Raw genomic sequence first — 18,264 nt, 5'->3', positions numbered from 1 at the left:
ATCATCACTGACTGTGAGTTGAATGTGGAAGTGTTGCAGGTCTTAAACTTTGGTGAAACTCGCGACCACGGGTTTTGTTTGTTTGTTTGTTTGTTTGTTTGTTTGATGTTAAACGCCGCACAATATGCCAGTGATTGACATCACCCCCCTCAATCTTCGCAATTGGGGTACGATGACATGCCTCAACCAAGTGTCAGCGAGCCTGACCACCCGATCCCGTCAGTCGCCTCTTACGACAAGCATGGGTCGCTGAAGGCCAATCTTCGGGGACATGAGCAGGGGTATGGTGCTGATAAATAAGAAACATTATCGGTGCGGCCAGGGATTCCAACCTTGGATCATTGGCTCCTGGTGCGCATAAGGGACACAACTCAACACAGCAAATGGCGTCGCTGCAGACGACTGGATCAAAGGTGCCCCCCTTACAACTCTTAGAATGCACTCATTGGACAAATAAAAGTAAAGGGGAATCTATATTTGTCAAAAATATTTTTATTGGCACATAAATGAAACCTATTAAATACATTTTGGTTTACACCTGAGATCACAGTGGTTGTATTGTGTGTATCAGTTATTTTCTCCCAAATATGTTTAAATCGGATTTCATGTTGCATCAAAGGGGATGGAGGATGGAGTTGTACTTAATACTCCTCACCCTCCTCCTCTCCCTCGCCATCAACAGAGTCGACTCCAACCTCCTCGTAGTCCTTCTCCAGAGCAGCCAAGTCCTCACGGGCCTCGGAGAACTCTCCCTCCTCCATACCCTCACCCACGTACCAGTGGACGAAGGCACGCTTGGCGTACATCAGATCGAACTTGTGGTCAAGACGAGCCCAGGCCTCGGCGATGGCTGTGGTGTTGCTCAACATGCAGACAGCTCTCTGGACCTTGGCCAAGTCACCACCGGGGACAACAGTGGGTGGCTGGTAGTTGATGCCGACCTTGAAGCCAGTGGGACACCAGTCGACGAACTGGATGGTCCTCTTGGTCTTGATGGTGGCGATGGCAGCGTTGACGTCCTTGGGGACGACATCACCTCTGTACAACATGCAGCAGGCCATGTACTTGCCGTGACGAGGGTCACACTTGACCATCTGGTTGGCGGGCTCGAATGTAGCGTTGGTGATCTCAGCTACAGACAGCTGCTCATGGTAGGCCTTCTCAGCGGAGATGACTGGGGCATAGGTAGCCAGAGGGAAGTGGATACGTGGGTAGGGCACCAAGTTGGTCTGGAACTCTGTCAGATCCACGTTCAGGGCACCGTCGAAACGGAGAGAGGCAGTGATGGAGCTGACAATCTGACCAATCAACCGGTTGAGGTTGGTGTAGGTTGGACGCTCGATGTCGAGGTTACGTCTGCAGATGTCGTAGATGGCCTCGTTGTCGACCATGAAGGCACAGTCGGAGTGTTCCAGGGTGGTGTGGGTGGTCAGGATGGAGTTGTAGGGCTCAACGACGGCAGTGGAGATCTGGGGAGCGGGGTAGACAGCGAACTCCAACTTGGACTTCTTGCCGTAGTCGACGGACAGTCTCTCCATCAAGAGAGAGGTGAAGCCGGAGCCAGTGCCGCCACCGAAGCTGTGGAAGATGAGGAAGCCCTGGAGACCAGTGCACTGGTCAGCCAACTTCCTGATGCGGTCAAGAACGAGGTCGACGATCTCTTTGCCGATGGTGTAGTGACCACGGGCGTAGTTGTTGGCGGCGTCCTCCTTGCCGGTGATGAGCTGCTCGGGGTGGAACAGCTGGCGGTAGGTGCCGGTACGGACCTCATCTGAAGATACAAAAACACCATTAGCATCGATTTCTGTAGTAGTGACGTCATCTATTACAGCTAATAAGGGTTGACGTAGCCCGATAACGAATGTACGCTTTATTGTTCTCAATCTGGAACATGGTCTGAGTGAGTGAGTGAGTTGGGTTTAATGCCGCTTTTAACAGTATTCCAGTTATATCGCGGTGTGTCTGCTTAATATGGGAGGAAAGCCCGGAGTGATGCAGGTCTTAGACGTTTACCACTTCGGTGAAACTCACGAGCACGGATATGGTCCTGAAAAACCTGGAAACATAATCGGTGTGAACCGGGATTCGAACCCATTATGATAGGTTTCTGGCGTGTCCGAGGGACGCAACTATCCAAAGAGAATCGCGGCGCTTTAGACGACTGCCCCCGAACATGATATAGCATGCTTAGGAAAAAGAATTATATAAGTTATTGATAAAGATTTTGAAATACACACTCACCGATGACGGTGGGCTCGAGGTCGACGAACACGGCCCTGGGGACGTGTTTCCCTGCACCGGTCTCGCTGAAGAAGGTGTTGAAGGAGTCGTCCCCACCCCCGATGGTCTTGTCTGAGGGCATCTGACCATCAGGCTGGATGCCATGCTCCAGACAGTACAACTCCCAGCATGCATTGCCGATCTGGACTCCGGCCTGGCCGACGTGGATGGAGATGCATTCCCTCTGAAATACAGACAGACACGTTTTAGATTGAAAACATTTCAACACATATCTTGCTTATTGTTTTGAATTAATTATATGGAAAGATAATCATTATATATCGAGAATAACCACAAAATTCCAAAACACACTTTTCTGACGTTACAAACACAGAGGACAAATTTATCTTCTGTATACAATTATCTCCCAATTTAAGTTAAATATGGCGTTGTTTTTCAACGGTCGAGATGTATTAATGAGGCTAAAATGATCGTGTTAAGCTAAACAATTACTTTCCACCCTAAAAACATTACAATAACAAATACAACCTAAATGAACGTTTATTGTGTGATTATGCGTAATGCATGATTAATTTCAACCTTGGACAATACGTCTACGTACACACAACGGGGAGTTGTTTTGGCGTTTTATTATTTTTTAATGAAGATCTCGAGTCAAGGTATGTGCTTTCGTGTGAACCAACATAGACGTATATGCACATATAATACATAAATATGTAAACATACTAAAAAGCACACATATATGTAATACATCACTGACAAATATATATTAATTACATTAAATAGAGGTACTCACCATGATTGAAGTTTGGCACTATACAAAAACTCACTGGACTGGCGATGAAGTCTCGTTGAGAGTTGAAGTATGCCAATCCACCCACCTCCACCCTTATATACCAGTACCCGGTCCTTTGTTGTGTTCGTCGTCAGGGTGGGGGCAATCTCATTGGTCCTGGGTAACACGGTCGCCGTGTGCGACTCGCGCGTAACCATGTAGCGCCTTTGTCATTTGGAGGTGCGTGTCCTTTCTAATCTGAGTTTTGTCAGGCCTGTATGTTTTGTGAAATCTACCCTACCCTTGTTAGTTACTTATTATCAATAAGTACAGACGCGTCTCCCCACGAACTCGTCTCTTTTTCAACAAGGTATTCTCATTTAGATATCTTTAAGTTTAATCTTTGAAGTTTAAACAATTTAAATAATAAATGAGAACGACGTACAGTAAACTACGGTTATAACGAACACGCTTATAACGGACTGACGGATATAACGAACTTACTTTTTGGACCCGACTCTTTGCTGTAGTTATACTGTACGTATGCTTATAACGAACTACGGTTATAACTAACTAAAATTAGTAGTCCCTTTGAGGTCGTTATAACCGTAGTTTTACCGTATTTGTTCATTGTATTACCACAGAGAGTTGTTCTGTTGTTGAACGACACTGGTAGCCCAGGAGACACAGATTATAGGATAGGCTTGTTATGGTTTCGAATCCCTTGCGGTAACCTTTGTCTTGTCAGACGACATTGTCAGACGACATTGTTAACGCTGATCTGGTAGCATTAATGCCCTCAGTATTGGCGTATCTGTCTTGCCTAATCGCGTCACACCTGTGTCGCGAGGTAAAGGATATCGTGAGGTATGTGACTTGAGGTTCGTCAGGGTCCGTAAAGAGTAAATCTTGATGAGCCCCGTGAACTTGTAACTGAAGTATTGATGAACACGAACTGGCCCTGACTTGATTGTCTGGTGGATAAAGTGGTTGAGTGAGATTTCATATCGTGATTATTACAGTAATCACTTGGCTGAATCATACATACAGTTAAATCTTGCACTGGCTCTAACACAGTTGTAGCGTGCAGCGGTTGTATGGGTATCCTTACTTTCCAACAATGATTTATTTTGTAATATATTGTAAAATTATTCTACATTCACTGCGACTACAGAAGTACCCAGCTTTAAGAGACACGTAGTATCCATTCAAAAAACGTTATTTAAGAAAAGACCAAATTAATATGGAAGTCAAATCTTATGAATAAAAAGGTAAACAATAATAACTTCACAGACTGCTTCTTTAATCATTAACACAAATTCTGTGAACAATGACACGAAATAAGTGACATCGTTCACCGCAAACACAAACCCCGCCGGCTCAATAACTAGCCAATCAGGAAGCAATAGCCAGCTAATTGACGTGGCCTACGTTTATTCAGGTTTATCGTTAGCTAATCAAATGTGAAGGAATCATTTGCAATTTATATATAGATACATTTGTTTGTTTGTTGTTTAACGCCGCACCCAGCAATATTCCAGCTATATGACGGCTGTCTGTAAATAATCGAGTCTGAACCAGACAATCCAGTGGTTGACATCATGAGCATCGAGCCAAGTCAGCGAGCCTGACCACGCGATCCTCTTACGACAGGCATAGTAGCCTTTTACGGCAAGCATGAAGACCTTTTCTGCCCCGGATCGTCACGGGTAGCAATTTATTTATAATGTTACTTCAGACATTAATGAAAGGTACGTCTTTAATTATTCATTTAAGGATTGTCTGTGTATTTTATTCGGTTCATTGAGGTATGAATCGAAAAACCGATGTGCAAACTGTATGAATCCGCGTAGCGTTGCATTGACAATAAAGATGCTGAAATCCATAAGTGAACTCTGTCTCCCCGAACGATACCGGATACATGTATTCAAATTGAGATTACTGCATATCCATTATTCGCTATTCCGGACATTTGTTAATCCGGACGCTATAATTGGAAATGGTATATCAGATTAACGGGGTTTCAAAGAATCGAGTTCTTAAAAGATTCATCTGATTATGGTAATGATATTTTGTATGAGTATTACCCTGACTAAACCAGTGGTGATGTGTCTGTCTGATCTCAGACAACGACCGTCACAGAAAGTAAAACCTCTATAATAATCTACTCATCGTATACCGGGCACGGATGGCCCAGTCGGCCAAGGCGCCGCAATTCGCTGTGCAGAATTGCGTCCCTTGGGCACGGCAGAAACCTATGATTGGTTGTTTTTTTTTGTTTAACACCGCACTCAGCAACATTCAAGCTATATGACGGCGGTCTGTAAATAATCGAGTCTGGACCAGACAATCCAGTGATTGACATCATGAGCATCGATCTACACAATTGGGATACGATGACATGCATCAACCAAGTCAGCGAGCCTGACAACCCGATCCAAGAAACCTTTGAGTGTGGGTTCGCCCCTATTATGTTTTAGGTTAGGTACCATGCTCGTGGATTCATCAAAGTGGTAAATGCCTGAGACCTGCATCACTTCGGGATTTCCTCCCACATTAAGCCGAATATTCTGGAATACTGTGAAAAGCGGAGTTGAACCAATCTCAGTCATTCAAGGCGAACTTGGGTGCTATGCATATATATCCTTGTAATGTGTATCCGCGACCAGGTGATATCCCATATATATCCTATCAGCCTATCAAACCCTACCAGCCTTGGGTTAGACCTGGCAAGGTATAATATTTATTCCAAGTATATTGTTATAGCGTTTGTTTTTCGTTATAGTACTGATATGTCCCGACCGCCTCCGTGGTCTTGTGGTAGAGCGTCCGCCCGGAGAGCGGAAGGTCCGTGGTTCGATCCCCGGCCGCGTCATACCAAAAGACGTTAAAAGATGGTACTTGCTGTTACCCTGTCTGGCGCTCGGCATTAAGGGGCTAAAACAAGGACTGGTCGGCTCGGAGTCAGTATACTGTGTCTGAGAAGGGTATTCATGTTTAACTGCGGCATGGTATCTCAGTGGGCTAGCACTATAAATCGGCATCAGTCCGGACTAGTACAAGCAGCCACACAAACACACACACGTACATGCACGTCGCTATATAAGTGCAATAATCTTAGACGCGACGTTAAACCCAATTTCACCTCACCTCACCTCACCTGATATGTCCCATTATTAAGACAACGATTAGAAATAATAGAAATAAACCACAATTACAATAGGACTAAATGAAAAGGCAACACTTTCCTCCTTTTTTCCTCATTACATCTGATTTTATAAGAGTCATAATCTAAGATGAACTTTCGTCATTGTGGGGGTTTTGGTAGGTTTCAGATAGGCATCAGAAACCTTCGAAAGCAAATTATTTTCACATATTTCAAGATTCCATGGTGCATATCGGGTTTAGTCTTCTGTACATATTGCTCGGGTTGTTTCGTTCCCTTCAGAGTGTATAGCAGTATGATAAGGTGATATATAATGAGGGGCGCCTATGGTCTAATTCGTCATGATCAGGCAAGAAAACCACCTGGGAACGATTCCCTACTGCCGTGAGATTGCTTTTGCGCCAAAACATTCAACTCACTCACTCATTGCATAATACACGGCTTCGAGGGACACATCACTGTATTGATAGTGTACTGTGACCACATTTAGCAATATTACACTAAAATTGGTGACGAGCGAAGGCTTTTACCGTCCAAATCCACTGTACCAACCTTTCTATTCTAGCAACGACCCCAACCCCCACCCCCACCCCCACCCCACCCCGGACAATTATTTTCCCAGGAATACTCCCCCTAAAATATCACATTTTTTAAGGAAAACTTTCTATCAATAGTTCTTGGGTTAGGTCAACTTTGTGGCTCCTACAACCCGTGATCATTAAAGTGCAAATTTTAAATGAACTACAGAGTAAGTATTTTCAATCATAATTACCAAAACATCTTCAAATATGTTCAACACGTTTTTATTCAATTCGATTTGGCACAAAAGTGAAGCATATGAATGCACTGGACTGTTCTCGTGATTCAGCGTAAATGATTGATATTACACCTTGCTATAAACGTCAGTGGTTTCTGAGCACAAGTTCTTTCGTCAATTGGTGAAATCGGATTTCATGTTGAATCATGGGATGGCGGATGGAGTTTTATTTAATACTCCTCACCCTCCTCCTCTCCCTCGCCCTCAACGGAGTCGACGCCAACCTCCTCGTAGTCCTTCTCCAGAGCAGCCAAGTCCTCACGGGCCTCGGAGAACTCTCCCTCCTCCATACCCTCACCCACGTACCAGTGGACGAAGGCACGCTTGGCGTACATCAGATCGAACTTGTGGTCAAGACGAGCCCAGGCCTCGGCGATGGCTGTGGTGTTGCTCAACATACAGAGAGCTCTCTGCACCTTGGCCAAGTCACCACCGGGGACAACAGTGGGTGGCTGGTAGTTGATGCCGACCTTGAAGCCAGTGGGACACCAGTCGACGAACTGGATGGTCCTCTTGGTCTTGATGGTGGCGATGGCAGCGTTGACGTCCTTGGGGACGACATCACCTCTGTACAACATGCAGCAGGCCATATACTTGCCGTGACGGGGGTCACACTTGACCATCTGGTTGGCGGGCTCGAATGTAGCGTTGGTGATCTCAGCTACAGACAGCTGCTCATGGTAGGCCTTCTCAGCGGAGATGACTGGGGCATAGGTAGCCAGAGGGAAGTGGATACGTGGGTAGGGCACCAAGTTGGTCTGGAACTCTGTCAGATCCACGTTCAGGGCACCGTCGAAACGGAGAGAGGCAGTGATGGAGCTGACAATCTGACCAATCAGACGGTTGAGGTTGGTGTAAGTTGGACGCTCGATGTCGAGGTTACGTCTGCAGATGTCGTAGATGGCCTCGTTGTCGACCATGAAGGCACAGTCAGAGTGTTCCAGGGTGGTGTGGGTGGTCAGGATGGAGTTGTAGGGCTCCACGACGGCAGTGGAGATCTGGGGAGCGGGATAGACAGCGAACTCCAACTTGGACTTCTTGCCGTAGTCGACGGACAGTCTCTCCATCAAGAGAGAGGTGAAGCCGGAGCCAGTGCCGCCACCGAAGCTGTGGAAGATGAGGAAGCCCTGGAGACCAGTGCACTGGTCAGCCAACTTCCTGATGCGGTCAAGGACGAGGTCGACGATCTCCTTGCCGATGGTGTAGTGACCACGGGCGTAGTTGTTGGCGGCGTCCTCCTTGCCGGTGATGAGCTGCTCGGGGTGGAACAGTTGTCGGTAGGTGCCGGTACGGACCTCATCTGAAGATAAAATAACACCATTAACATCGATTTTTTCATGTATGTTTGGTATTTGGTAGGGGACTTTTTTATCCACATAGATCCGACATCAGTGTTTGACGACAGTAGTGACTGCAAGTATTACAGGCATTGAGAGTTGACGCAGGTCGATAATTCGAAAATTTGATTTCTTGATATTGATTTGTTATTGATATCAGTTTTATATGAAAATAAAATTATATGCATGACAATCAGTGATGACACCAGAGACGACTAATACACACTCACCGATGACGGTGGGCTCGAGGTCGACGAAGACGGCCCTGGGGACGTGTTTCCCTGCACCGGTCTCGCTGAAGAAGGTGTTGAAGGAGTCGTCCCCACCCCCGATGGTCTTGTCTGAGGGCATCTGCCCATCAGGCTGGATGCCGTGCTCCAGACAGTACAACTCCCAGCATGCATTGCCGATCTGGACTCCGGCCTGGCCGACGTGGATGGAGATGCATTCCCTCTGAAAACCAGACAGTCGCGTTTTAGGTGAATAATAACATTAAGAACAATTATAACATCTCTTGTATAATAATGAAATCTCTTTGAAATAATGATAAGAAATACCACTCACTTAAATATATAAATTATATTTTGAAGATAACTACATATCGATAACACGCACCATATTTCAATACATTACAATGACGGGAAGAACAGCCGTCTTTTGTTTATCTTCCGATTTTAACAAATAGAGCATTTTAAAAAACTAACGTCTTATGTTTACTTCAAATTGATTATGTGCCTTTATCAACGGTGGTGATTTATGAAAGAGGCCTGTATCACTATGTAAACTAAACAATTACTTTCCACCATAAAAAACAACAGTATTAAATTAAGAAAGTAGAGCTTAATGAACGTTAATTGTGTGATAATGAGTAATGCATTATTAAATACAACCTCGGACAATATGTCTACGTACACACAACGGGTAGTTGTTTTGGCGCTTTATTTTTTTAATAGATAAAGAAATCGAGTCACGATATATGCTAAATGTAATTCAAATAAAATATAAATTAATGAATAAATGAATAGAACAATAAGCGAACAATTGATAATTTACAAAATATTTTATGACGTAAATATTCCTTTGCAAATCTTACTTTCGAGCTTTGAGTTACACGTTTATGATATTAATGTTTAATCATGCATGGGTGATCCGAGAGCAGCAGGTGATCCTCGTGTTTCAAGTGAGGTTGCAGGTTCGATTCACGTCATTGAATTTTCATATGATAAATATTGTGATTTTAACTAGTCAAAAATATTAGATGCATATTATAAGGTTGTTGATACAATTCTCCTGTAAACCCAAGGTCTTACAATTCAATAGTAAAACCTCTCAGCCGGCCTCACTTGAAAGTAGTACCTCTCACAAGGTAACTGTGATGGCAGATAAGTTACTGTGATGGACAGATAAGTTATTGTGATGGACAGATAAGTTATTAAACAAACTGTGAGGCCACAGGCCAATGTTAAACAGCACTTAGGAGTGAGTGTTGAGTGAGTATGGTTTTACGCCGCTTTTGACAATGTTTCAGCAATATCACGGCGGGGGACACCAGAAATAGGCTTCACACATTGTACCCATGTCGGGAATCGAACCCGGGTCTTCTGCGTGACGATAGAAGGCTTTAACCTATTGGCTACCCGACCGCCCACAGCACGTAAGAAGCGGTTGTGTATAACATGAACTAATTTCTAACTGACATGATAAATATACATGAACAAATGTCGTATAGCATCAATGAGAAAGCAAGATACCTACAACACCACAAGCAAAAGTGGCAGTGGGCTTATTAAAGACCATCAATCACCCATTTAAGTTAGTTAAACCGACTATTGACGACCCATATTCAAATGGGCTCACGAAACGTGAACACAATCTAACAATACACCTGGTGAAGATATGGCTTTCTCTCAGCTTAAGTAGAGTCACGAAGCCGGAGCTTGTAAGCACATGTTTGTTATGACTCGAAGCCTATCCCTTTCGTGTACTATAATTCAAGCAATGTAAGTGCTCACCATGATTGAAGTTTGGCGCTATACAAAAACTCCCTGGACCGGCGATGAAGTCTCGTGGAGAGTTGAAGTATGCCCGTTCACCCGCCTCCACGCTTTATATACCTGTCCTTTGGTGTGTTCGTTGTCAGGGTGGGGACAATCTCATTGGCCCTTGACAACACGGTGGCCCAGATGCTGTATACATAGTACGACCTTCGCCTTGGAGAGTTCGTTTGGCCTGTTTGTTGTGAAACTTAACCTAGATTTTGTCAGTTTCTAATTGACAATAAATCGGGCTCGCTGACTTGGTTGATGCATGTCATCGTATCCCAATTGCGTGGATCGATGCTCATCGTGTCAATCACTGGATTGTCTTGTCCAGACTCGATTATTTAAAGACAGCCGTCATATAGCTGGAATATTACTGGGTGGGGGATTAAACAACAAACAAACAAACAAACATGTACATCGAAGCATGGCTTGTATATATATTTTTGAAATACTGTAAAATGTCTGTATTTGAAAGTACAGTAAAGTACGGTTATAACGAACTCAAAGGGACTACTAATTTTAGTTAGTTATAACCGTAGTTCGTTATAAGCATATATACAGCATAATACAGCTAATTATCGGGATCAAAAAAGTAGTTCGTTATATCCGTCAGTTCGTTATAAGCGTGTTCGTTATAACCGTAGTTTACTGTATTAAGAATGTGAATAGTTTAATGTCCTATCAGCCTTAGGCTATACATCTGGTCGGGTCTAATACCTGTATTTATTCCAATTATGTTGTAAAAACGTTCCTTTGACATTGTAGAACCTTATCCAGAGTAATTCGATGATTAAGACAGCCATAACCAATACTAGAAATACACCACAATCACGATAGGACTCAAATCAAAGGGCCATAATTTCATCTGTTAGTCTCACTACATCTAATTTTATATGAACCATAATCTCAGAAGACCTTTTGCCATTGTAGGTTTTGGTAGGTTTCAGATAGGCCCCCAGAAGCTTTTTGGAACGTGAATGATTTTCACTAATTCAGAATTCCATTCTGCCTATCGAGTTTGGTCTATACACACTGATCTGGTTGTTTAGTTCCAATCAGAGTAAAAAGCACTGTGATTGGGAGATATGTGTTTTTTTGTGAGTTATTACACAGCACAACGTGCATGTTGGGGAGCCTTGTGGTTAAAGCGTTTGCTCGTCATGCAGAAGACCCGGGTTCGATTCCCGACATATTTACAATGTGTGAAGCTCATTTCTCGTGTCCCCCCTCATGATCTTGCTAAAATATTGCTTCAGGCGGCGCAAAACCACACTCACTCACTAACTTACTCACTCGTCACGAACTACGGTGTAAATATGAATAATTACCAAAACATGTTCAAATATGTTCAACACGTTTTTATTCCATTCGATTTGGCACAATAGTGAAGCATGCAATAACCTTGGAATGTTCCTGAGATTCAGAATAAATGTCCTGATTCAGACTATATCTTGCTATAAACTTCAGTGGTTTCTGAGCACAAGTTCTTTTGTCAATTGGTGAAATCGGATTTCATGTTGAATCATGGGAATGGCGGATGGAGTTGTACTTAATACTCCTCACCCTCCTCCTCTCCCTCGCCCTCAACAGAGTCGACTCCAACCTCCTCGTAGTCCTTCTCCAGAGCAGCCAAGTCCTCACGGGCCTCGGAGAACTCTCCCTCCTCCATACCCTCACCCACGTACCAGTGGACGAAGGCACGCTTGGCGTACATCAGATCGAACTTGTGGTCAAGACGAGCCCAGGCCTCGGCGATGGCTGTGGTGTTGCTCAACATACAGAGAGCTCTCTGGACCTTGGCCAAGTCACCACCGGGGACAACAGTGGGTGGCTGGTAGTTGATGCCGACCTTGAAGCCAGTGGGACACCAGTCGACGAACTGGATGGTCCTCTTGGTCTTGATGGTGGCGATGGCAGCGTTGACGTCCTTGGGGACGACATCACCTCTGTACAACATGCAGCAGGCCATATACTTGCCGTGACGGGGGTCACACTTGACCATCTGGTTGGCGGGCTCGAATGTAGCGTTGGTGATCTCAGCTACAGACAGCTGCTCATGGTAGGCCTTCTCAGCGGAGATGACTGGGGCATAGGTAGCCAGAGGAAAGTGGATACGTGGGTAGGGCACCAAGTTGGTCTGGAACTCTGTCAGATCCACGTTCAGGGCACCGTCGAAACGGAGAGAGGCAGTGATGGAGCTGACAATCTGACCAATCAAACGGTTGAGGTTGGTGTAGGTTGGACGCTCGATGTCGAGGTTACGTCTGCAGATGTCGTAGATGGCCTCGTTGTCGACCATGAAGGCACAGTCGGAGTGTTCCAGGGTGGTGTGGGTGGTCAGGATGGAGTTGTAGGGCTCAACGACGGCAGTGGAGATCTGGGGAGCGGGATAGACAGCGAACTCCAACTTGGACTTCTTGCCGTAGTCGACGGACAGTCTCTCCATCAAGAGAGAGGTGAAGCCGGAGCCAGTGCCGCCACCGAAGCTGTGGAAGATGAGGAAGCCCTGGAGTCCAGTGCACTGGTCAGCCAACTTTCTGACTCGGTCAAGGACGAGGTCAACGATCTCCTTGCCGACGGTGTAGTGACCACGGGCGTAGTTGTTGGCGGCGTCCTCCTTGCCGGTGACGAGCTGCTCGGGGTGGAACAGTTGTCGGTAGGTGCCGGTACGGACCTCATCTGAAGATAGTAAACCATGATAAGTATTTGCTGAAATAATTACTTTACTGTATTAAGTCTGTATCTCTACTGGAAGGTGACAGTGGAAATGTGAAACAATAACCTACCGACAACAGTGGGCTCGAGGTCGATGAACACGGCCCTGGGGACGTGTTTCCCTGCACCGGTCTCGCTGAAGAAGGTGTTGAAGGAGTCGTCCCCACCCCCGATGGTCTTGTCTGAGGGCATCTGACCATCAGGCTGGATGCCGTGCTCCAGACAGTACAACTCCCAGCATGCATTGCCGATCTGGACTCCGGCCTGGCCGACGTGGATGGAGATGCATTCCCTCTGAAAACCAGACAGATGCGTTTCAGGTGAATGGAATATAACAGTAATGGGTGCATGCACTACACTGCTTGTGATTAAAGGTTGTATGAGCCCGTTTTGGTTGGATATCTTCAGGTGGTCTAAAACAATATTCCTAACAAAACATATGATAATTATAAGATATTGTTTTGTGCGGCGTCAGTGAAGAAACGATGATTTTGAAGTTATGAATTATTTGTTGTTGGTTATACTTATTGGATACATATGTAAAGTAACTGGAAAGTACTGTCATTTTATTATATTCCGAAAAGATTTGTTACAAATTATTGAATTATATCCAATCACTCAGTGCACCCAACCTAAAACCTGTTCTTGAGGTCAATTAATAAATAGTAATATTTTATTTATTTTTAACATGGAGACAATATCCCCTGATACGCCTGCCCACGTTGTATTGTACAGGGTTTTGTTTGTTTGTTTGTTGTTTAACGCCGCACTCAGCAATATTCCAGCTATATGACGGCGGTCTGTCAATAATCGAGTCTGGACCAGACAATCCAGTGATTGAAATCATGAGCATCGATCTACACAATTGGGATACGATGACATGCATCAACCAAGTCAGCGAGCCTGACCTCCCGATCCCGTTAGTAGCCTATTACGACAAGCATAGTCGCCTTTTACGGCAAGCATGGGTTGCTGAAGACCTATTCTACCCCGGATCTTCACGGCAAGCATGGGTTGCTGTAGACCTATTCTACCCCGGGTCTTCACGGCAAGCATGGGTTGCTGAAGACCTATTCTACCCCGGGTCTTCACGGTCTTACAGGGTTGTGAAACGTGGCATCATAACGTAATTAAGATTGTTACAAAAAGGTATGTGAATGGAGAATATCGAAATATCTTTAATCGTTTATCGTTGGGATATCGACAAAGATATGCCCACTCGTATATACAGCTGCGGCGGCCAAATACAGAACTGATACAAGAGCGTGATAAACGTGAATATTGGATTAATACACAGGTTATACGCGAACTATATTTAGAATAGTACTGAACGTGATGCGAAAACCACATTCATTAATCACTGAAAACAAAAATAGCTGTTATTGATTTAAAGTGAGTGAGTAATTACTTAAAATCCCATCGGTACTTGTTCAGCCATGTGGTGAATTCAACCAGTTGTGCATTGATTACATACAAAATACCGTCGAAGGTCAGCATAGTAACTAGTAATATATCACATTGTTATGCTTAAAATTAGTTTTTGAGCAATAAAAGGATCACACTATAACAGGAGACATTAATATTAAAACGGTCTGTAGCCCATGCCATCATCCACAAGCAACAGCTATATATCCTATTCCAGTTTGGGACAAATATCATGAGTGTTCCAATTCGAACGACTGATGGTATGATCAAAATACCAAATTATCATGAAAATACTCACCATGATTGAAGATTGACGAGTATACAAAACTCACTAGACTGATAAGGAAGTCTTGACAAGAGTTTGAGTATGACCCGCATCCCGGCGTCCTCGCTTATATACCCTCCCTGTGTTGTCGGTCGGTCGGTCGCCATGGTGAATCTCATTACATCGATCAATGGACATCGCGGGGAGTATCTCGTTGCCACGTGTTCATGCGTCATTGACTGATGCCTTAGCAACGCGGGTAAGCATCTATTCACTGTGGTATTAATACCCAGAAACTTGCGACTAAAGAGTTCCGTGTCACTGCGTCCCTCTATTATCCTCTTCGAGAGGTCTGTGGTGCCGATACTTGTACCACGTGTCTGCGTATTCGGTTGTGTGGGTTTACTGGGTATAGGACACAGTTGTAATTTGAGAAATTATGTTATGGGAAGAAACTGTGTCAAAGCAGAGACCATATAATAGACAGGACAGGCTGCGCAGTACAAGCCGTAGCACTGATGGTTTCGCGCATAGGCTAGAGGGCCGTCCCTCTATTATATGGTCTCTGGTCAAAGTCAACAGGAATATTGTCTTGAGGTGATACATCATTTTTGCTGATTATAAGAAAAAGGTTTTGAAGAAATCTTTACAATAATATCAGGTTGAGTTTGGTTTGAGAGTGATCGAGAGAGAGAAAGAGGAGTGGAGAGAGGAGGAGGTAGAGAGTGAGAGAGGGGAGGAGGAGAGAAAACGACAGAGAGAGTGAAAGGGAGAGAGAGAGGAAGAGAGATTGAAGGCGAGAGAGAGTGAGCGAGAGAGAGAGAGGGAGGGAAGAGAGAGAGGGTGGGACGGAGGGAGAGAGAGATACCGGGAGATGCCAGGTAAAGTTAAGTTCTGTAACTGGTAATTGTGTGATATATACTGCAGAAAAAAGTTGAGGACCACTCGATTCTTTCATATTTTTATAGTTAATCCGTCATACCATGCCATGACAGTGAGTGAGTGAGTTGGGTTTAACGCAGCGTTTAACAGTATTCCCGTTCTATCACGACTTGTAAGCTTGAGGAAAACCCGATGTGATGCAGGTCTTGGACGTTTTCCACTTGGTGAAACCCACAAGCGCGGGTATGATTGTGACAAACCTAGAAACATAAGCGGGGCGAACCGGCATCCGAACCCACAATCCTAGGTTTCTGGCCTGCTCAAAGAGCGCAGCTCCGCACAGCGAATTGCGGCGCCTTAGACGACAGGGCCATCCGCGCCCGTCATGCCATTACAAATTAACTATATTAATATGAAAGAATCGGTTGATCCTTAATTTTCATCTGTTGTATATACGCTAATCTTTGAATGTTAAACCTTTACACTTAGTGGTAGTGCTCCAGCCAGTGAGTGTTTCAACTCCAGTGTGTATTACAACTACTTCAAATACTTCCACTGTCGCTATTACGACCACTACTACAACAACTATAGGTATTTCTACTACTTTAAGTATTAGTATTGCTTCTACTACAACCGCTACTACTACTACTTCTACTGGGGTAGCCTAGTGGTTAACGCGTTCGCTCGTCATGCCGAAGACCCGGGTCGATTGCGATTCCCGACATGGGTACAATGTGTGAAGCCCATTTCTGGTGTCCCCCGCCGTGATATTGCTGGAATATTGCTAAAAGCGGCGTAAAACCATACTCACTCACTCATTCACCCACCTCTATTACTATTTCTTCTTCTTCTTCTACTACTACTACTACTACTACTACTACTACTACTACTACTACTACTACTACTACTACTACTACTACTACTACTACTGTTTCAAATACTACTACTGCTTCAAATACCACTTCTACTTCCACTACTACTGCTTCAAATACGAGAACGACTTTAATATTTCTACTACTACTTTATGTTTCTAGGTTTGTCAGCACCATACCCGTGCTCATGGGTTTCACCGAAATGGTAAACGTCTGAGACCTACATCACTTCGGGCTTTCCTCCCACATTAAGATGACACACCGTGATATAACTGGAAAACTGTTAAAAGCGGCGTTAAACCAAACTCACTCACTCTTCTACTACTACTTCAAATACTACTTCTACTACCACTACTACTGCTTCAAATACTAGAACGACTTTAATATTTCTACTACTACTACTTCAAATACTACTACTACTGTTGCCACTACTTCTACTTTTACTAATTATACGACAACTACAACTACGACGGTTATTCTGTGCTCTAGTGCTACTTTTCAACCTATTACGACCAATAATTTACAAACGCTCTACTTCTACTGCTATTACTCCTACTACTTCCAATTGAACTACTACTTCCACTACAACAACTACCACCACTACAACTACCACCACCACTACCACCACCACTACTTGTATCTACTTCTACTACTATTACTCCTACTACAGCGTATAATACTAACACCACTACCATTTTATTAACCGTCACCGCCACTACCTCTGCTACTACAGCCGTCACCACTACTACCTCTGCTACTACAACCGTTACCACTACTATCTTTCCTACTACAACCGTCACCACTACTACCTCTGCTACTACAACCGTCACCACTACTACCTCTGCTACTACAACCGTCACCACTACTACCTCTGCTACTACAACCGTCACCATTACTACCTCTGCTACTACAACCGTCACCACTACTACCTCTACTACTACAACCGTCACCACTACTACCTCTCCTGCTACAACCGTCACCACCACTACCTCTACTACTACAACCGTCACCACTACTACCTCTACTACTACAACCGTTACCACTACTATCTTTCCTACTACAACCGTCACCACTACTACCTCTCCTGCTACAACCGTCACCACTACTACCTCTACTACTACAACCGTCACCACTACTACCTCTGCTACTACAACCGTCACCACTACTACCTCTACTACTACAACCGTCACCACTACTACCTCTACTACTACAACCGTTACCACTACTACCTCTCCTGCTACAACCGTTACCACTACTACCTCTACTACTACAACCGTTACCACTACTACCTCTACTACTACAACCGTCACCACTACTACCTCTACTACTACAACCGTCACCACTACTACCTCTACTACTACAACCGTTACCACTACTACCTCTCCTGCTACAACCGTCACCACTACTACCTCTACTACTACAACCGTTACCACTACTACCTCTGCTACTACAACCGTCACCACTACTACCTCTACTACTACAACCGTCACCACTACTACCTCTACTACTACAACCGTCACCACTACTACCTCTACTACTACAACCGTCACCACTACTATCTCTACTACTACAACCGTCACCACTACTACCTCTGCTACTACAACCGTCACCACTACAACCTCTGCTACTACAACCGTCACCACTACTACCTCTGCTACTACAACCGTCACCACTACAACCTCTGCTACTACAACCGTCACCACTACTATCTCTACTACTACAACCGT

The 18,264-nt window shown here is 44.5% G+C and overlaps 3 protein-coding genes across 3 annotated transcripts; all 3 read right to left on the bottom strand.

The window, feature by feature from the left end:
- Positions 1-472: 472 nt before the first annotated feature.
- Positions 473-3,176, bottom strand: LOC124114698 (tubulin alpha-1A chain-like). The gene is made up of 3 exons (XM_046475396.2): positions 3,038-3,176; positions 2,242-2,464; positions 473-1,771 (listed from the first exon to the last, which is right to left on the bottom strand). The coding sequence occupies exons 1-3, from the start codon at positions 3,038-3,040 to the stop codon at positions 642-644; spliced, it is 1,356 nt and encodes a 451-aa protein (XP_046331352.1). The 5' UTR covers positions 3,041-3,176; the 3' UTR covers positions 473-641.
- A 3,793-nt stretch (positions 3,177-6,969) lies between these two features.
- Positions 6,970-10,504, bottom strand: LOC125374067 (tubulin alpha-1A chain-like). Its single transcript, XM_048384816.1, has 3 exons — positions 10,349-10,504; positions 8,567-8,789; positions 6,970-8,299 (listed from the first exon to the last, which is right to left on the bottom strand). The coding sequence occupies exons 1-3, from the start codon at positions 10,349-10,351 to the stop codon at positions 7,170-7,172; spliced, it is 1,356 nt and encodes a 451-aa protein (XP_048240773.1). The 5' UTR covers positions 10,352-10,504; the 3' UTR covers positions 6,970-7,169.
- Positions 10,505-11,721: 1,217 nt separating this feature from the next.
- Positions 11,722-14,950, bottom strand: LOC124114700 (tubulin alpha-1A chain-like). The gene is made up of 3 exons (XM_046475397.2): positions 14,817-14,950; positions 13,165-13,387; positions 11,722-13,057 (listed from the first exon to the last, which is right to left on the bottom strand). The coding sequence occupies exons 1-3, from the start codon at positions 14,817-14,819 to the stop codon at positions 11,928-11,930; spliced, it is 1,356 nt and encodes a 451-aa protein (XP_046331353.1). The 5' UTR covers positions 14,820-14,950; the 3' UTR covers positions 11,722-11,927.
- Between the last annotated feature and the right edge of the window lie 3,314 nt (positions 14,951-18,264).

Source organism: Haliotis rufescens, unplaced genomic scaffold (assembly GCF_023055435.1).
Source record: "Haliotis rufescens isolate VD_foot unplaced genomic scaffold, xgHalRufe1.0.p SCAF_507, whole genome shotgun sequence".
In the NCBI taxonomy this organism is placed as follows: Eukaryota; Metazoa; Mollusca; class Gastropoda; order Lepetellida; family Haliotidae; genus Haliotis; species Haliotis rufescens.
The sequence above is the reverse complement of the archived record's forward strand: the minus strand, read 5'-3'. Positions and strand labels throughout refer to the sequence as shown.

Excerpts from the sequence above, each read along its gene's own strand:
- LOC124114698 (XM_046475396.2), bottom strand. Across the intron at positions 1,772-2,241 it reads CCTCGAGCCCACCGTCATCG|ATGAGGTCCGTACCGGCACC; the intron begins GTGAGTGTGTAT and ends TTGTATCTTCAG.
- LOC125374067 (XM_048384816.1), bottom strand. Across the intron at positions 8,300-8,566 it reads CCTCGAGCCCACCGTCATCG|ATGAGGTCCGTACCGGCACC; the intron begins GTGAGTGTGTAT and ends TTTTATCTTCAG.
- LOC124114700 (XM_046475397.2), bottom strand. Across the intron at positions 13,058-13,164 it reads CCTCGAGCCCACTGTTGTCG|ATGAGGTCCGTACCGGCACC; the intron begins GTAGGTTATTGT and ends TACTATCTTCAG.